Source organism: Ovis canadensis, chromosome 8, assembly GCF_042477335.2.
Source record: "Ovis canadensis isolate MfBH-ARS-UI-01 breed Bighorn chromosome 8, ARS-UI_OviCan_v2, whole genome shotgun sequence".
In the NCBI taxonomy this organism is placed as follows: domain Eukaryota; kingdom Metazoa; phylum Chordata; class Mammalia; order Artiodactyla; family Bovidae; genus Ovis; species Ovis canadensis.
Genome location: NC_091252.1, coordinates 72,715,763 through 72,734,446, shown reverse-complemented (window position 1 = coordinate 72,734,446; position 18,684 = coordinate 72,715,763). Strand labels below are relative to the sequence as shown.

Sequence of the window (18,684 nt, the reverse complement as noted above, 5' to 3'; positions counted from 1 at the left end):
CCTGTTTCTGTTCCTCACACACACCTGCCCTATGACTTCAGCGTTGTTACTGGTAGAGCCTCCCAAGACCCGAGAACAACAGGTCAAGCAGATGGAGTCTTGGCAGTGACTGGTCTCCTCAGAGACCATCTCTGAATTGTAGCCATTGATAGAATGTGCTTTTGTCCCTTTTATCAGTGGACATTGTCTTACACGCTGACCCTTCTTTGGAATTTTTTAAAGATTAGGACGTCTTAAGTGAATAACTTTTGTGTGATTTCCTTAGTTCTTGCTTTGATAATGTTTTTAAGGTTCTAGATAGTGAATACTGTATAAGGTAGTAAAATTTTCTCTCTCTTAAATGTTGAACTGTCTTTTTGCAGAGAACCTTTCCAACTCTCATAGGAGTTTTTACTGCAGACAGAAATGTTTTTCCATAGTTTTTGTAGAGGAAAAAAAATTGATCTTAGTGAAGCTGTGAATTATATGTAGATGAAACTTTTCCTTTAAGATTTCTAACTGGAGAGTGTTTTTAATCTTTCATAAAGAAAAAAATGAGCCCTGGGTGTTTTTTTACACTATTTGGGAAGGGCTAATTAAATAACCATATGTATATTCTGGGAAATCTTTGAAGGCAAGTAAAGTTTGAGTATTAAATTCTTTTTAAAAGCCCAGACTAAAAGAATGATACAATGTTTGTCGCTCTGGATTGCAGTGGTATTCAATGCACAAAGTTTTATTTGAATTCATTTTTTTTTAAGCTGGAAAATGAAATCAGAAAAAATACACTGCAGTGTGTACTTTTCAGGATTATCATCATAATAAAATTCTCCATCTAAAGTTATTTTTAAAACTCTATACTGATCCTTATGTATTGAGCTTCCCTGGTAGCTCAGTTGGTAAACATCTGCCTGCAATGCAGGAGACTGAGTTCAATCCCTGGGTTGGGAAGATCCCCTGGAGAAGGAAATGGCAACCCAACCCAGTATCCTTGCCTGGAAAATCCCATGGACAGAGGAATCTGGTGGGCTGTAGACCATGGGGTCACTGTATTAGTGATCTAAAATGACTTGTATTACTCTGTTCTTGAACTTGAGGTTGAAGCCTCTAGATCATTATAGAAATTGACATTGATTTGCATGTGTAGGTAGAGCAGTAACATAGTGGTTTGAAATGAACGTGTTCTAAATTCTCTTTTTTAAGTTAAATGTAGATTAAGATGGTCAGCACTCTTCTAAGGGAGTAGATCTTAAATGTTCTCATTACAAAAAAAATAGAAATTATATGACATGATGGGGGTGTTAGCTAATGCTATAGTGATCATTTTGCCTGATACAAGTGTATTGGATCAACACACTGCACATTTTAAACTTACACAATGTTCTGTCAATTATGTCTTTGAAGAACTGGAGGGAAAAAAAGGATGATCAGCACTCTGAGGTTTGAGGAACTGTGATTAATGGAACTTTGTAAAGGAAACACATTTCAACTTTTTCCAGGAAGAGCTCATTCATAATACATGTTGAACAAGCATTTGAAAGCAAATAAAGTTGAATTTTTAATATGGAAATTGCAAAACTTACACAGACTTAAAATATGACTTGACAATGAATTTTTAGTTCCCATAAAAGCTAAATTTAAAGCTTCTAAAATACTGTGATATACACTATAAAATGTATGTCCTTAAATAACTGAAAGGAGCTTCCCAGGTGGCTCAGTGGTAAAGAATACGCCTGCCAGTGCAGGAGACATGGGTTCTATCCCTGGGTCATCCTCTGGAGAAGGAAGTGGCATCTCACTCCAGTATTCTTGCCTGGGAAATCCCCTGGACAGAGGAGTCTGAAGGGCTAAAGTCCATGGGGTTGCAAAAGAGGCAGATACAACTTAAGGACTAAACAATGACAATACTAAAAGGCACTTAAAGCTCACTTAGATTCTGTTCATAAATTATGCTAATAAATATGCTGCTGCTGCTAAGTCACTTCAGTCCTGTCCGACTCTGTGTGACCCCACAGACGGCAGCCCACCAAGCTCCCCTGTCCCTGGGATTCTCCAGGCAAGAACACTGAAGTGGGGTGCCATTGCCTTCTCAGCTTCTACTAAACTGGAGGTGACAGGAAAACATCACTGCACCATCAAACTGGGCCACTGCTAAGTCACTTCAGTCGTATCCGACTCTGTGAGACCCCATAGATGGCAGCCCACCAGGCTCCCCTGTCCCTGGGATTCTCCAGGCAAGAACACTGGAGTGGGTTGCCATTTCCTTCTCCAATGCATGAAAGTGAAAAGTGAAAGAGAAGTCGCTCAGTCGTGTCCAACTCTTCATGACCCCATGGACCACAGCCCACCAGGCTCCTCTGTCCATGGGATTTTCCAGGCAAGAGTACTGGAGTGGGGTGCCATCGCCTTCTCCGGCTAATAAATATAAGTTGACCTAAAATTAACATTTATATGGTAAAATACGATTAAAGGGATTTTCAGGGAAAAACAGGTTGATTAAATAAATGAATATTTTAACATAGTAATTGTATTAATTAATTAACTCACTAATTAACGACATATTTGAGATATTTTAAAGATGTAGTTGCATTCTTTTTTAAATCATAACTCAGTTCTTGAGTTCTGATAGTATTCATTTTTCTTTATGAAATCTTTTCTTTATATGTATTTTGAAATTTATTTTATTCATAAAGGGTAAAGAATGAAAATTAAGATGTCATAAGATGATTATTAAGCCTGAAGCTTTTCAAATATATTAAGTTTAAGAATTCTAATGTTAAGAATAATTCTTAACTGTTATAATCTGTTAACCAAAGACTTTTAATTCTAGTTGTGTGTTTGTTTGAGGTTATGGCTAATTGTTTCATGATCTGTGTTTTCAATATCCCAGTTTTTGAATAATCATGGGTGTCTGTACTGTTTAGAACTAGGATTTGGAAACAACCGCATCTTTTATCTTTATCTTTTTTCAGCTTCACAAGACTTAAAATTAATAATCAAGCTTTAGTTAAATAAAAGATGTTTCTCCTGTGTTCTGTGGAATTTTCAACCATGAGACACTTTATGAGATGATGATGTAATAAGAGAACAGTGTGATTGGAATTGCGACAAAGCACTATTGAATCTTATTTTCAGGGAGCCATAAAAATAAAATTTGTGTTACTGAATATAGAAATCCATGACTCCAAAAGGATAATCAAGAAAAAGAAATCAAAACAAAAATAAAATCCATCACCAACCACAAAACAACTCATTTGCTGTCAATGGAGGTGACCAAATTCTCAGAAAATTTGAAATTATAGGGAACAAAGTACAGTACTTTCCCTTCCTTTTAAAGGGATACTGTAGTTCATCCCTGGAGAAGGAAATGGCACCCCACTCCAGTATTCTTGCCTGGAGATTCACATGGACAGAGGAGCTTGGTGGGCTACAGTCCATGGGGTCTCAGAGTCAGACCTGATTGAGTAGAGCATAGATCATCCAGTTGAGGAGGTAAATCTCTTCTTAAGATATGCTACATACTAACTGTACATTTTTAAGAACATATTCTTCAAAAGAATACTAGCTGATAAAGTAGAACTGATAAAACTCATAATGATAGTGATGCTGAAATAGTGATTCTGACAAGGATCATCAATTAGAACTAACACCGTTAGGATTTTTTGTTTTTAATTTTCATTTGCCATGCTTACAAGAAACCCAAGCTCACCCACAAATTGCTTACCAATCACAAAGGAACAATGACCCATATAATTCATTGTATATATCCCCTCCAGGGGTCCAGCTGTCAGTGGTCCACCCAGCATGGCCTGATGGCTGGACATTTGCCAGCTGATACAGAGAATGTGAAATAAGCAGCATCTCCTGTGAAATGTTCTTGTTCAGTCACCCAGGCATGTCCGACTCTTTGCAACTCCATGGACTGCTACATGCCAGGCTTCCCTGTCCTTCACTTATCTCCCGGAGTTTGCTCAAACTCATGTCCATTGAATCAGTAATGCCATACAACAGTCTCATCCTCTGTTACCCCCTTCTCCTCCTGCCCTCAGTCCTGTGAAATAGTCTCACCAAAAATGTTTAACCCAAGCCTTAAGATTTAACAGTCAGTTAATAGAATCACAGTTGGATAGAGAAATAAGTCAGACAACACCAAGAAATGCTATCAGCCAGATCCAGAAGGTGAAGACATTCTACAGGACTCCCTGCCTGGTCTTTTCAAAAAGTCAGTGTCATGGAGAAAAGTGTGGGTGGATTGGTTAGGTTAAAAGACATTTCAGTTCAGTTCAGTCGCTCAGTTGCGTCTGACTCTTTGTGACCCCATGAACCGCAGCATGCCAGGCCTCCCTGTCCATCACCAACTCCTGAAGTCCACCCAAACCCATGTCCATTGAGTTGGTGATGCCATCCAACCATCTCATCCTCTGTCGTCCCCTTCTCCTCCTGCCCTCAATCTTTCCCAGCATTAGGGTCTTTTCAAATGAGTCAGCTCATTAAAGACATTTTTTAAAAATGCAATTAATGATCCTCGTTTGGATTCCAGTTTGAAAAAACAAAGAGAACAACAACAAAAAGCTATTCAGTTCAGTCACTCAGTCGTGTCTGACTGTCTGTGACCCCATGGACTACAGCACGCCAGGCTTCCCTGTCCATCACCAGCTCCCAGAACTTGCTTAAACTCATGTCCATCCAGTCAGTGATGCCATCCAACCATCTCATCCTTTGTTGTCCCCTTCTCCTCCTGCCTTCAATCTTTCCCAGCATCAGTCTTTTCCAGTGAATCAGTTCTTTGCATCAGGTGGCCAAAGAAATTTGGGGAATGATCAAGGAATTTGAATCAGGACCAGATATTAAACAATATGAGAGAATTATTATTTTTATTAGGTACAATAATCAAATGCAGCTTCCCTTGTAGCTCAGTCAGTAAAGAATCTGCCTACAATGCAGGAGATTCAGGTTCAATTCCTGGGTCTGGAAGATCCCCTGGAGAAGGAAATGAAAACCCACTCCAGTATTCTTCCCTGGAGAATCCCGTGAACAAAAGAACCTAGAGGGTTGTAGTCCATGGGGTCGCAGGAGTCGGGCACAACTAAACAGCCACCACCAAGGATTTGGGAACATGAAATCAGTTACTAAAAATATCGAACTATCTAAAGACCTGTTGCACCAGTTTCCCTGGAGCACAGAATGCCTCATTCTCCACCCTGAATTCCCCTTAGCGGGTGTTGAAGCTCAGCAGCCAGGGTTCAGTCTCCACAGAGGCAGATGTCAGATGCCCTTGTTGTTATTCAGTTGCTGACAAGTGTTCAGAAAAATGATCAAGTAGAATGTGTAGGAGAATTTTTATACTATGACACAATGTTTAAGGGTGAAATCTGTAATTTTATTTGAAATGGTTCAGCCAAAGTATTCAGGGAGATGAAGCAATAGCAAAATGTTAGCAATTGTTGCAAATGTGATCACTGTAGTATTTTTCTACTTTGATGTATGCTTGGAATTCATCACAATGGAAAGTTAAACTGGTAACAATCTAACCTCCACCGGGGCTGTGCGACCTTCAACAAGTTGCTCAACATCTCTCAGCATTTTTTCCCCATCATTGCCAAAGGGACTAATCTTTAACTGATTGTGGTGGTGTTGCTTTTCAGTTGAGTCTGGCTCTTTGTGACCCCATCGACTGCAGCATGCCAGACTTTCCTGGCCTTCACCATCTCCCAGAGCTTGCTCAAACTCATGTCCATTGAGTCGGTAATACCATCCAAACATCTCATCCTCTGTCATCCCCTCCTCCTCCTGCCTTCAATCTTTCCCAGCATCGGGGTCTTTTCTAATGAGTTGCCTCTTCCCATCAGGTGGCTGAAGTATTGGAGCTTCAGCTTCAGCATCAGTCCTTCCAATGAATATTCAGGGTTGATATCCTTTAGGATGGACTGGTTGGATCTCCTTGCAGTCCAAGGGATTCTCAAGAGTCTTCTCTAACACCACAGTTCAAAAGCATCAGTTCTTTGGTGCTCAGCCTTCTTTATGGTCTAATTCTCACATCCATACATGACTATTGGAAAAACGATAGCTTTGTCTATACAAACGCTTGTCAACAAAGTAGTGTCCCTGCTTTTAATACATTGTCTAGGTTTGTCATAGCTTCTTCCAAGGAGCAAATGTTTTTTAATTTCATGACTGCGGTCACCATCCACAGTGTTTTTGGAGCCCAAGAAAATAAAGTCTGTTACTGTTTCCATTGTTTCCCCATCTATTTGCCATGAAGTGATGGGACCAGATGCCATGACCTTCGGTTTTTGAATGTTGAGCTTTAAGCCAACTTTTTCACTCTCTTCTTTTACTTTCATCAAGAGGCTCTTTAGTTCCTCTTTGCTTTCTGCCATTAGGGTAGTGTCATCTGCATATCTGAGGTTATTGATATTTCTCCTGGCAATCTTGAGTTCTGTTTGTGCTTCATCCGGCTCAGCATTTCCCATGATGTACTCTGCATATAAGTTAAATAAGCAGGGTGATAATATACAGCCTTGATGTCCAATTTTGAGCTAGTCCATTATTCCATATCTGGTTCAAACTGTTGCTTCTTGACCTGGATACAGGTTTCTCAGATAGCGGGTAAGATGGTCTGGTAATCCCATCTCTTTAAAGATTTTTAGTTTATTGTGATTCACACAGTCAAAGGCTTTAGCATAGTCAATGAAGCAGAAGTAGACTTTTTTCCTGGAATTCCCTTGCTTTTTCTATGATCCAACAGATATTGGCAACTTATTCTCTGGCTCATCTGCCTTTTCTAAATCCAGCTTGAACATCTGGAAGTTCTTGGTTCATGTACTGTTGAAGCCTAGCTTGGGGAATTTTGAGCATTACTTTCCTAGCGTGTGAAATGAGTGCAATTGTGTGGTAGTTTGAACGTTCTTTGGCGTTGCCTTTCTTTGGGATTGGAATGAAAACTGACCTTTTCCAGTCCTGTGGCCACTGCCGAGTTTTCCAAATTTGCTGGCATATTGAGTGCAGCACTTTCACAGCATCATCTTTCAGGATTTGAAATAGCTCAACTGGAATTCCATCACCTCCACTAGCTTTGTTTGTAGTGATTCTTCTTAAGGCCCACCTAACTTCACACTCCAGGATGTCTACTTCTAAGTGCATGATCACACCATCATGGTTATCTGGGTCATTAAGACCTTTTCTGTCTAGTTTTGTATATTCTTGCCACCTGTTCTTAATATCTTCTGCTTCTGTCAGGTCCATTCCATTTCTGTCCTTTATTGTGCCCATCTTTGCATGAAATATTCCCTTGATATCTCTAATTTGTGTTGTTCTATGGGTTGAAAAAAGTTACCTTTTCAGTGTGCCATGCTAGTGCTAAGCATATAATGAGTGTTCAATAAAAATGTCCTACCTTTCTCTGTTCAAATAGCTGCTGCAAAATATAAAAACTATGATGGAAACTAAACTATTAAAAATCTTCAATTCTTAGAAGTCAACCAGTTCTAATTAGAGCATTGTCAACATTAAATTGCCTAAACAGATGATTGAATCAAAGAACTGGTATTTAAAACAGCAATGACATGCTGTTAATTGCTTATAAATTTTGCCAAATTTTTTTAAATAGTGAAAAATAGCCGGATAGTAAAGACTTGGTAAAAAGATAGAATCATCCGTCAGCAATAGTGCTTTAATAATTTGGCCCTAGTGATCAAAAACCTTAAAAGTGCTATAGCCTGGGATCAAGCGTAACACTACCTCTGAGATTCTATCCTGTGGAAGTAATCCTAATTATGGAGCAAATATTATGTACTAAGATATGTATTCCTCTATTCCTTGGATGAGTGGGTGGAGGGGGCTTGGAGAGAAAGGGATCCTAAATATAAAAAATTAGAGTCATATGCTTAACTCCAAACTTAAAAGATTACTATCTCATGTAGAAACAGGTTTCATACATCATGTGGAAAGACCATAAATGCTAATTCATAAAAGATATATAAACATATGAAGACAGTAAATCTCAAAGGTTTAAAAAAAAGCATGTTTCCTTTTTTACTTTGGCAAAGATGAAAGGACATGATATTACCTATAATGTGTGCTCAGCCACTCAGTCATGTCCAACTCTTTTCGACCCCATGGACTGTTGCCTGCCAGGCTCCTCTGTCCATGGAATTTTCCAGGCAATAATACTGGAGTGGGTTGCCATTTCCTATTCCAGAGGATAGTCCCCACCCAGGGATCAAACCCACTTATCTTGTGTCTCCTGCATTGGCTGGCAGATTCTTTACCACTGCACCACCTGGGAAGCCCACTACCCATAATATCAACACTAAAATGAGCATATCTGTGTCCCCAACAAGTCCAAGTTGAGGATTTTACTACAAAGAAATAATTGAACAAGTGCACCAAGCTATGTGTACAAGAATATTTATAATGATGAAAAGCAGCTACCATCTGCATTTGGGTAAATAAACCATGACTCATCTGTATACTAAAATACTATTTGCCATTCAACAAAAAATACATTTTGTCCAAATGCTGAATGATTCAGAGTCACATCATGTGACCAAATTATGCTAAGGCCAAAGTTAAGATGACCCTCATAGAGTGAACTTCTGGCATGCGAGAGTAAATCTAAATTTTAATTTTAAAACTAATATAATTTTACTGTTAAACACTTTCATGGTCCCTGTTTAAATGTTTAAATGGTCTGATGCTACCTTGGTTCTACATTCATTGTTCTGAAAGTATGAAACAAAAAAAATATTCATTTTCAACTGAGGTTGACAGAGACACACATTTTTAGTATCTAATTTCCCCCCTACACTTTCTTCTTCCATTTATGTTTGTTGTATTTTTTCTGTCCAGATAGGATGTCATAGATGTTGTTGCATACATGTGCAATTTTTTTTCATCTCATGAAATTTTAAGGTGGCAAAGCTGTTCTCTTTTTAAATTATCATCACAGAATGTGAAGAATTCCCAAATGGACTTTTTCCTAAAATACTCATGGCTTAAGTGGAATTATATAATAAAAAGCAGCATAAGGTTTTTTAAAGGTTGTTTCATTTCATTAAAGCATAATTTTTTTAAAAAAAGGTAAATTCATGACTCAGAAAATATAAAATATTCTATTTAATTCAGTGAATATGGAAACAGTAAGAGACTATGTCCTGTTTAAAGTGCTTTTAATAAGCTAATGTTAGTCATTCAGTCACATCTGATACTTTGTGACCCCGTGGACTGTAGCCTGCCAGGCTTCTCTGTCCATGGAATTCTGCAGGCAAGAATGCTGGAGTGGGTAGCCATTCCCTTCTCGAGGGGATCTTCCTTGGAGATAAGGTCATCATAATTTAACAAAGAAATATTAGAATCAGATTTCTGAGTTTGATTTTTTTTAAAGCTAGTTTATGACCAGCCGGTTATAAATATTAGATATTGTTTCACTAGACAGAAATTATTTGGATATCTACTGAGCAAAATGCAAATTAACAAGTAAACTTCTCTAAGCCTGGGATCATTTATTGTTGTTTAGCCACTGAGTCGTGACCAAGTCTTTTGCGACCCCATGCCTTCTAGCCCACCAGGCTACTCTGTCCATGGGGTTTCCCAGGCAAGAATACTGGGGTGAGTTGCCACTTCCTTCTCTAGGAAATCTTCTGACCCACGGATGAAGCCTGCATCTCCTGCATCAGCAGGTGGATTCTTTACCGCTAAGCCACCAGGGAAGCCCGTATACCAACATATATAATAATTCTGGAATGATGTGCATCAGTGTGAAGTCGGCAGTTATTTGGAGGTTTTCAAACTGAAGGGGAATTATCAGTTTTTTCTGTGAACCTTTCTGATTAGTCTTTTTTTCTTTCTTTTACAATGAACTTAAGCCCTTTTAAGAATCAGAAACTTAACAAAGGTATTTTAATCTGAAAGGAGGAATGAAAAAAAGGTTGCTTTTTAATAAAGAAGTCAGCTCTGCCTGCCTGTGGTGTGTTTGTAATGTTCTTTTTCCTATTCATCTTCTAGGGGTGAAGCTAAGTAGTCTTCTTGGTAAAAAGGGAAACTTGGAAAAACTCCAGAGCTACTGGGAAGTTGGATTTTTCCTGGGGGCCAGTGTCCTGGCCAATGACCACTTGAGAGTCATTCAAGCATCTGAAAAGCTTTTTAAACTGAAGACACCTGCATGGTAATAGTAAACTGTTAGACATTTATAGATTTATATTTTTATAAAAGCTCCTATCACTTGTTTCTAAATTGTTAAATATGTTGAACTGACAACTAGATGATTTATTTGCTTAGAGACTGAAATACACAATCTAGAGGGAAAAGTGATTGATGCTCATAAACAAAATGTATTGATTGTAGGTTCTGATGACTTTAGACACAGGTAGTATCCGGTGGCCACCAAGCTTAGCCTTTCCATCACACTGACCAACCCACTAGCCCAAGTTGGCCGGTATCTCCTACTTGAATCATACACACGCCTCCAATTTTACATGTGCAGCTCTAATCAGCAGATTTACAAGCTTCTATCTCAGCTTCCCAGTCTCTGCTCCAAACATGTGCCCTTTGTTTCCTTCATGATCTAACCTCCCTCTTAGGACTCTCATTCTTGAATTGCACTTCTTTGTTACTTAGAATTTCCTAACACTTTTAGATGTTTCATATATTATGTGTGTTTTTCTAATTTCAAATAGTTCTTGGGATGCAACCAAGTCTCATCACTATGGATGTGGTAACTGGAAAGATTAAAACAAAATTCCATCTGCATTTGAGATTATTTTTAGTGCTAATTTTATTATGCATCTCATGTAATGATTGACTATTAGCTTTAAAGATTTTTAAAGGTTAACTGTGAGATGTGGAGAACAAACATATGGGCACCAAGGGGGGGAAAAAGGAGTGGGGTAAATTGGGGAGATTGGAATTGACATATGTACACTATTAATACCATGTATAAAATAGATAATGAAATAGAACCTACCGTATAGCACAGAGAACTCTACTTCATGCTCTGTGGTAACCTAAATGGGAAGGAAATCCAAAAAACAGGAGTATTTGTGTATATGTAGCTGATTCATTCGGAGAAGGTTATGGCACCCCACTCCAGTACTGTTGCCTGGAAAATCCCATGGACGGAGGAGTCTGGTGGGCTGCAGTCCATGGGGTCGCGAAGAGTCGGGCACGATTGAGGGACTTCGCTTTCACTTTTCACTTTCATGCATTGGAGAAGGAAATGGCAACCCACTCCAGTGTTCTTGCCTGGAGAATCCCAGGGACGGCGGAGCCTGGTGGGCTGCCGTCTGTGGGGTCACACATAGTCAGACACGACTGAAGCGACTTAGCAGCAGCAGCAGCAGCTGATTCATTTTGCTGTATTAACAGAAACTATCACAAGATTGTAAAGCAACTATATGCTAATAAAAAATAATTTAAGAAAAATAAAGTTTACCTGTGGTATCAAGAAAGGCTCAAAGCAGCTCAGGACTCAGGCCACTGATGCTTTGTCATCAGAGGGACCATTCGAGGAGATGCCCACCACAGTAGACCTTCGTGGCCTCTTAAAGCATTTGGTCACATTCAGGTCTCCCTCATTAGCAAATGCTTCCTGGCATCACTCCCATAATCTTTCTAAAACGCATGTCTGAACCTCCCCTTCAACTGAAATCTTTAAATCACCATACTTTAATGACTCCTCACAGCCTAAGGGGTAAAGTCCACCTCCTTGGCGTGGCAAAGAAGGTTTGCCCTCAGTCACTAAACCTCAGTCCTTGTCACACCCCTAGGTTTACACTGCTCTCTGTTTACACTGAGCATGCAAGATTCTGGCTTCGTGCTGCTGTGTCTCAGCGCGCGAGGAGCATTGTCTTCCAGCCCTCTCCTCTACCTGGGGAGCTTTCACGGGTCATGTCTGCTCCTGAATCCCACGCCAACCTAAGACCCTTCCCCACAGCCAGACAGAAGGTGGTGAATGTTGTTACATATACTTCTGTGTATGAGCCACTCATCTCCTGAAACTTTCTTCTTCCGTGTTTAGTCATATTTCTACTGATACTGCTTTATGACTGTTGTCAGTTTTATCTCCGTGAATTAAAGCTCCATGGGCATTTGTGTCATGGTGCTCAGCACCTTTTACATTTCTGTCTCCTTGGCCCTGCGTGCAGCTTGAGGACAGGGCTGTACTGTCATTCAGCAAATGACATGAAAATAAATGAACCGATAAATGCACACATATCCCATGCGGTCAAATTGGTTGTTTCTTTATGACAACTATCCTGATGATGGTTGCGGAGGAGGCTGGAGCACAGAGACAAAAAGAGTTTCAATTAGAGGTTTCTTGGCCTTTGTTAACAAGAAAACAGGCATGATTTTGTGCAGTAGTGACAACCACCACATAACAATGTTTTGTTCCCATTAATTTAATGTTAATTCCATGTGTGTAGTTTATAGTTTACAAAGTGCTTGCATGCCCATTATCTCATATAATTAGCTTACTCCTCATATTTTCCTGACTTTTTCCTTCGAGGCAACATCTGTCTTGCAATTTAAGGATATTCATAGAAGGCATATGAGCCGAGTTACTTCAGAGCAAAATAATATTTCTTATGGTGGGTCTATTTAGAAAGATTTCCCAAGGGAAATCTTTTAAAATGCATTTGCATTTTAAAGCAAATGCATTAACACTTTCTTGAGTATAATATAGGCATTACTTTATTTATTTTTTTAATTTTTAAGATATTTATTATTGTTTATTTATTGGGCCCCCTGCATTGAAAGTGCAGTGTCTTAGCCACTAGACCACCAGAGAAGTCACTAGGCATTACTTTAAAAGTCATGTTTTAAGTAGATGTTTTGTTCAGTCCAAGTTATGTAAGCTGTCTAAGCCTTAGTTTCCTCATCTTTATAATGGGGGGAAAATGGCCTACTTTATTGCATTTTTGTGAGTTTTAAATGAGGTGGCATGATAGTTCATGACGCAGCAAAAAATGAATGAAGTTTGGTGACTTGGCTGGTATAATTATTAATGCCATGTTTAAATTACATTTACAGAGTAAGGCTGGGATATGTGGGAATAGGTAGTTCTCAATTTGCCTATTATACATTTTATATCGTTTAATTTTTAGGTACCTCAAGTCTATCGTAGAGACAATTTTGATATATAAGCATTTTGTGAAACTGACTTCGGAACAGCCTGTGGCCAAACAGGAACTTGTGGACTTCTGGATGGATTTCCTGGTCGAGGCCACAAAGACAGATGTCACTGTAGTTAGGTTTCCAGTAAGTACTCTTCACTTAACTCTCAGGACATTTATGTTTTGTTTCCTTTATTTAAAGAACATCTTGCACTTGTGATTGTAATAGTATTAATGTGCTCTTTTTCATGCACAGCAAGTGAAGATGGTCATCTGGTTAAAAATACTTATTTTCTACAAATGGATGTGCTTTAGCTTACTTTTAAAAATAACTGTCACAGTCAGAGAAAAAAGATATGTTTTCATGTTTTTGCTATGACACTTGGTGGTTTCCTTTGATAATCTGTAATGTGTGCTTTCCCAGGAAAAGATTATCTCTTAGCTCAAGAAGTTAAGATATCTCTTCAGATCAGATGAATGGGTGCTTTTAATTCATACTGCAGTTTTGTTGACATTGTCACCGTCAGTATCATCAACATTATTGTGGTGAAAAGTGTCAGGCTCACCTGCATTGTTACTCCATCACTACCACTTACTACCCCTGTGGGTCAGAGTTAGATGAGGCGTCGCTTTTTACAGTGCTTTAGAGCAGGGATCCCCAGCCTCTGGGATCTAATGCCTGATGATCTGAGGAGGAGCTGATGTAACAATCACAGAAATAAAGTGCACAATAGATGTAAATGTACTTGAATCATCCTGAAAGCTCCCCACCGCCACCACCCCCTGCCCTGCCACTTCATCCATGGAAAATGTGTCTTCCATGAAATTGGTCCCTGGTGCCAAAAAAGGTTGGGGACCGCTGCTCTAGAGGATGGGAAATGATACTTCATAGGTTCTGGTCTGCAACTCATTATGTCTAGGTTCTATCACATTGAGATATTTAAATGTATAACACACATACACACACTTCTAAAATATTTTGTCCACCTTAGCTGGTTCCACACCCATCCTGATAGTTCTTGGAAAATCATCCAAAGCAATGTAGCTTTAGCACCCAATTCAAGAATTACTGGCAACTGACTGTATACACAGACGTCTTCCCACGTCAAAGTGATGCCAGAAATCTGTTTGAGCTCTGTTAGTCTCAATCCTTCATACTCAGTGGTGATGACAACTCTTAATTCTTTTTATAAAATCTCATTTTCTAGTGCTTGTTGGTAGGATCAAATGTTTCATTTAATTAAATCTATCCCTGGCATTAACACACTTCCTTTGCTCTTGCTTCCAGAGGAAGCCATAGCTCAGCAGGATCTGTTGTTGAAAAGTCTTTCAAACTATAACACTTCACTCTGTATTCTATCCTGTATAATGTGTAGCCTAGGAAAATACTTCTCTCAAAGTGAGCTGGCAGCTGGCCTTTAGCTGGTGCTTTGATGATAGTGAATGTGTTAGTGAAAGAAGATAGCACAAAACTGAAGTGTTTAATAGACTGTTGACTTGATGGACTAAAGTCACCCATGAGAGGAAACCACTTATATTAGCGATTCTGAGCTAATTTAAATTACTTTAACATGAATTAGTTTGTCATAATGTGAATGTAAAAAAAAAAAGCCCAGAAAATAGTGAGCGAGAATTTAGGAGAATATAGGTGTGTGTTAGTTGTTCAGTCATGTCCAACTCTTCGCAACCCCATGGGCTGTAGCCTACCAGGCCTCTCTGTCCCTGGACTTCTCCAGGCAGGTACACTGGAGTGGATAGCCATTCCCTTCTCCAAGGGATCTTCCCAACCCAGAGGCTGAACCCAGGTCTCCTGCATGGCGGGGAGATTCTTTACCGCCTAAGCCACCAGGGAAGCTAGAATATAGGTGTATACTCCAGGAAAGAGAGGCTCTCTTAAGTAAGAAAGGAACCTATAAGCTCCACTGGCAAATATTAACCAATTTGATTCAATTAAAAGTTCAAGATTTTGGTCATCTTAAAAAAAAAAACCCACCCTAAATATGGAAAATGCTAGAAAGGGAGAGAATATTTAACACTAATGCTGCAAAAGGATCAATGCAGCCAATATGCAAAAACCAACACACACAAACAAACAAAACAACTCACACAAACTGATAAGCAAAAGAAACAGAAAAATGGTCATAATCCAGACTTTTAACTGCTCTTGAACAATGAAAGGATGGACAATTTATAACTGCCTTCTTTCAAAAACAGTAATCTCCTGAGCCAACTGGATGCTACCATTTAAGATGTCAGTTCCAATCCCATTCATTCTGTTTCACTCACTGCCCTTTCTCACCCAGCCCACTCCATGCAACCATGGAGTTTGTTGCCCACCTTCTATTGCGTAGAGAAAGGCAAGCTTCTAGAACCTGTGGTTCTATGTCAGTCACTGTAACTATTTATGTGCTTAGAGTAGCATTTTCTATAACCCACACTTGTGAAGGCTGCATTAGGCCTTGATTGGGGTGATTACCTTATCCTTCATTGGAAATGGGTTTGACCAGGTAGCTTATATTAGAAAATATTATTTAATTGGTTTCATTTATCTCACTATCATATCCATTCTCATGCTTCCAAGAAATAGCAATGACTCTAGGCAAAAGAAAACAGACCAAAGTTTCTTTGGAAAATGAAGAATCCCATCATTACTAATCCCATCACATTAGTATTGTTTGGGTTCAGTTTGATTCATTCTTTTTCCTCACCTCTCTTCAATGTACGTTTTCTTTCCTTCCTACTTTGAAAAGTTCGGAGAGCATCAAGCCATCAGATAATGTCAGGAGAGAAGAAGAGGAAGTGGTACTTTCACAGTTTCTATAGGAGCTTATTATATACCTCTGCTTACTGTCTCCTCTTAGAGTCTACAGGCCTTGCTATCTTCCTTTATACTTCAGAATTCAGTAGTTAATTGTAATGTTAGCTGATACAAAAGATAAGAAACTGAAAGCAAGAATACGTATACTCCCAAGCGAGTTGTATTTAGCTGGTTTCATCAAATTGCATCCTTTTTCTTGTCTTTAATCAGCCTTTCTGTGACATCCACAAGGCATGCTACAAATTCCTCACGTTTTGCCGGTTCAATAGAAGTTCAGAGGGCTCAGCATGCATTTGTTGTTGTTGTTCATTCACTCAGTCTTATCCAACTCTGCAATCCCATGAAATCCAGCACGCCAGGCTTCCCTGTCCTTTACCATCTCTCGGAGCTTGCTCAAACTGATGTCCATTGAGTCAGTGATGGCGTCCAACCATCTCATCCTCTGTTGTCCCCTTCTCCTCCTGCCTTCAATATTTCCCCGCATCAGGGTCTTTTCTAATGAGTTGAAGAAGAGTGGCCAAAATATTGGAGCTTCAACTTCAGCATTAGTCCTTCCGATGAATATTCAGGGTTGATATCCTTTAGGATTGACTGGTTGGATCCCCTTGCAGTCCAAGGGACTCTGAAGAGTCTTCTCCAACACCACAGTTCAAAAGCATCAATTCTTTGGTGCTCAGCCTTTGTTATTGTCCAACTCTCACATCCATACATGACTACTGGAAAAACCATAGCTTTGACTATACAAACGTTTCTCAGCAAAGTAGTGTCCCTGCTTTTAATACATTGTCTAGGTTTGTCATAGCTTTTCTTCCAAGGAGCAAGTGTCTTTTAATTTCATGGCTGCATTCAGCATCTGCAGTGATTTTGGAGCCCAAGAAAATAAAGTCTATCACTGTTTCCATTGTTTCCCCGTCTATTTGCCATGAAGTGTTGGGATTGGATGCCATGATCTTCATTTTTTGAATGTTGAGTTTTAAGCCAACTTTTTCACTCTCCTCTTTCACTTTCATCAAGAGGCTCTTTAGTTCCTCTTTGTTTTCTGCCATAAGGGTGGTGTCATCTACATACCTGAGGTTATTGATATTTCTCCTGGCAGTCTTGAGTTCAGCTTGTGATTCATCCATCTCAGCATTCCCCTTGAGGTACTCTGCATATAAGTTAAATAAGCAGGGTGACAATATGCAGCCTCGACGTACTCCTTTCCCAATTTGGAACCAGTCCATTGTTCATATTTGGTTCTAACTCTTGCTTCTTCACCTTCACACAGGTTTCTCAGATGGCAGGTCAGGTGATTTGGTATCCCCAACTCTTTAAGAATTTTCCACAGTTCATTGTGATCCACACAGTCAAAGGCTTTAGCATAGTCAGTGAAGCAGAAATAGATGTTTTTCTGGAATTTTCTTCCTTTTTCTGTGATCCAACTGATGTTGGCAATTTGCTCTCTGGTTCCTCTGCCTTTTCTAAATCCAGCTTGAACATCTGGAAGTTCTCAGTTCACACACTGTTGAAGCAATCATTAGATAATAATAATTGCAACCAGTTTTTTTCCTAATCTCAAGATAGGTAATTCATAGTTCAGATTTTATCTGTTAGAACTATTTGAGACAACAATAACACCGTCATTTAAGAAGACAGGAGATAACCTGTGCTGTGCTTTTCCAATGTTAGATAGCATGCTCGCTTCTTTAGGGGACAAGGAAAGTTCTAGTCCTCAGTGGAATGTCTTGGGTGCTGTTTTGGGAAACCATTTTATTCTCTATTATTTATTTTAATTTCACAAACACTGGGATACTCACATTTGAAAGCACTGTTTTTACCAAGCTAAGATTGAAAAGTAATGATTTTCATTATTAATCAGTGCCGCGTAGTTCTCTATTGATAGGAATTTGGACCTTGATTCCCCCAGCATGTTTCTGAATCAGACTGTGTTCCCCAGCAAGCTCTTTGCTATGTGTTTATTTGTGGCATATGCTATCTTATTTTCATCACCAGAGCCTGACCAATAATTCTTTATGCCCTTAAGGATTTTTTACCTTTGATTAAAGAAAATATTGTCTTTCTCATCCCCTTTTTCTAATTCTCTCTACCTTAACTTGAATAAAAAGAACTGTTCCATTTTCTCTGGCATTTTATTTTCTTCCCAAATATTCCTGCTTAAGACCACACAGGAAATTTGAGCTGAATAGGTGCCTTTAAATGTCTGTACAAAAAGTTAATATCTATAGCACCTTTGAAATCAATGTAGGTGTGCTGTTTAAGTGTTATTTGCTCCTAATATGATATGTTAGGACCAATGTAAACATTGTCTAGTCCTTTGATGGAGACTCTCATCCCGCTTGTCGTATATCCTCGGATACTCTCCAAAGTAGGAGCTAGTTTTATTTCTCTCTTTTTCTCTCACAAAGCTAAATATATCATTATTGAAGGTACTAGTTTTATCTTGGAGGCAGTGCAAAAGCATTTTTATTATTTCATAGAATTATGTCCATTTCTTTGGCTCATATGTAAAACTCTTTCAATAATAATCAAAATCTTTTCTCAGTCCATTTACAAGGGTATGAAAACCATACTGCTACATCTTTCTGGTATGGTGTGGCCACAAAAAGGTCTAAAATAAGCATGTGATAGTCCATATATGGAATCTTATGTACGTAGAATTATTTGTTCTCTTACCACATTCTGCCTTTCTTTGACACATTTACATTTATAGAAATAGATTATGGGAAAAGAATATGTATATTTATAACGGAATCACTTTACTATACACCTGAAACA

At 38.9% G+C, this 18,684-nt stretch overlaps 1 protein-coding gene across 1 annotated transcript in view; it reads left to right on the top strand.

Annotated features, from left to right (window-relative positions):
• MAP3K5 (mitogen-activated protein kinase kinase kinase 5) overlaps nucleotides 1–18,684 on the top strand; it is a 231,163-nt gene that overhangs the window by 127,316 nt on the left and 85,163 nt on the right. The window contains exons 9-10 of the mRNA XM_069598470.1: nucleotides 9,985–10,144; nucleotides 13,083–13,236. Of these exons, the coding sequence (XP_069454571.1) occupies nucleotides 9,985–10,144; nucleotides 13,083–13,236 (314 nt within the window). The remainder of the gene's footprint in view (nucleotides 1–9,984; nucleotides 10,145–13,082; nucleotides 13,237–18,684) is intronic.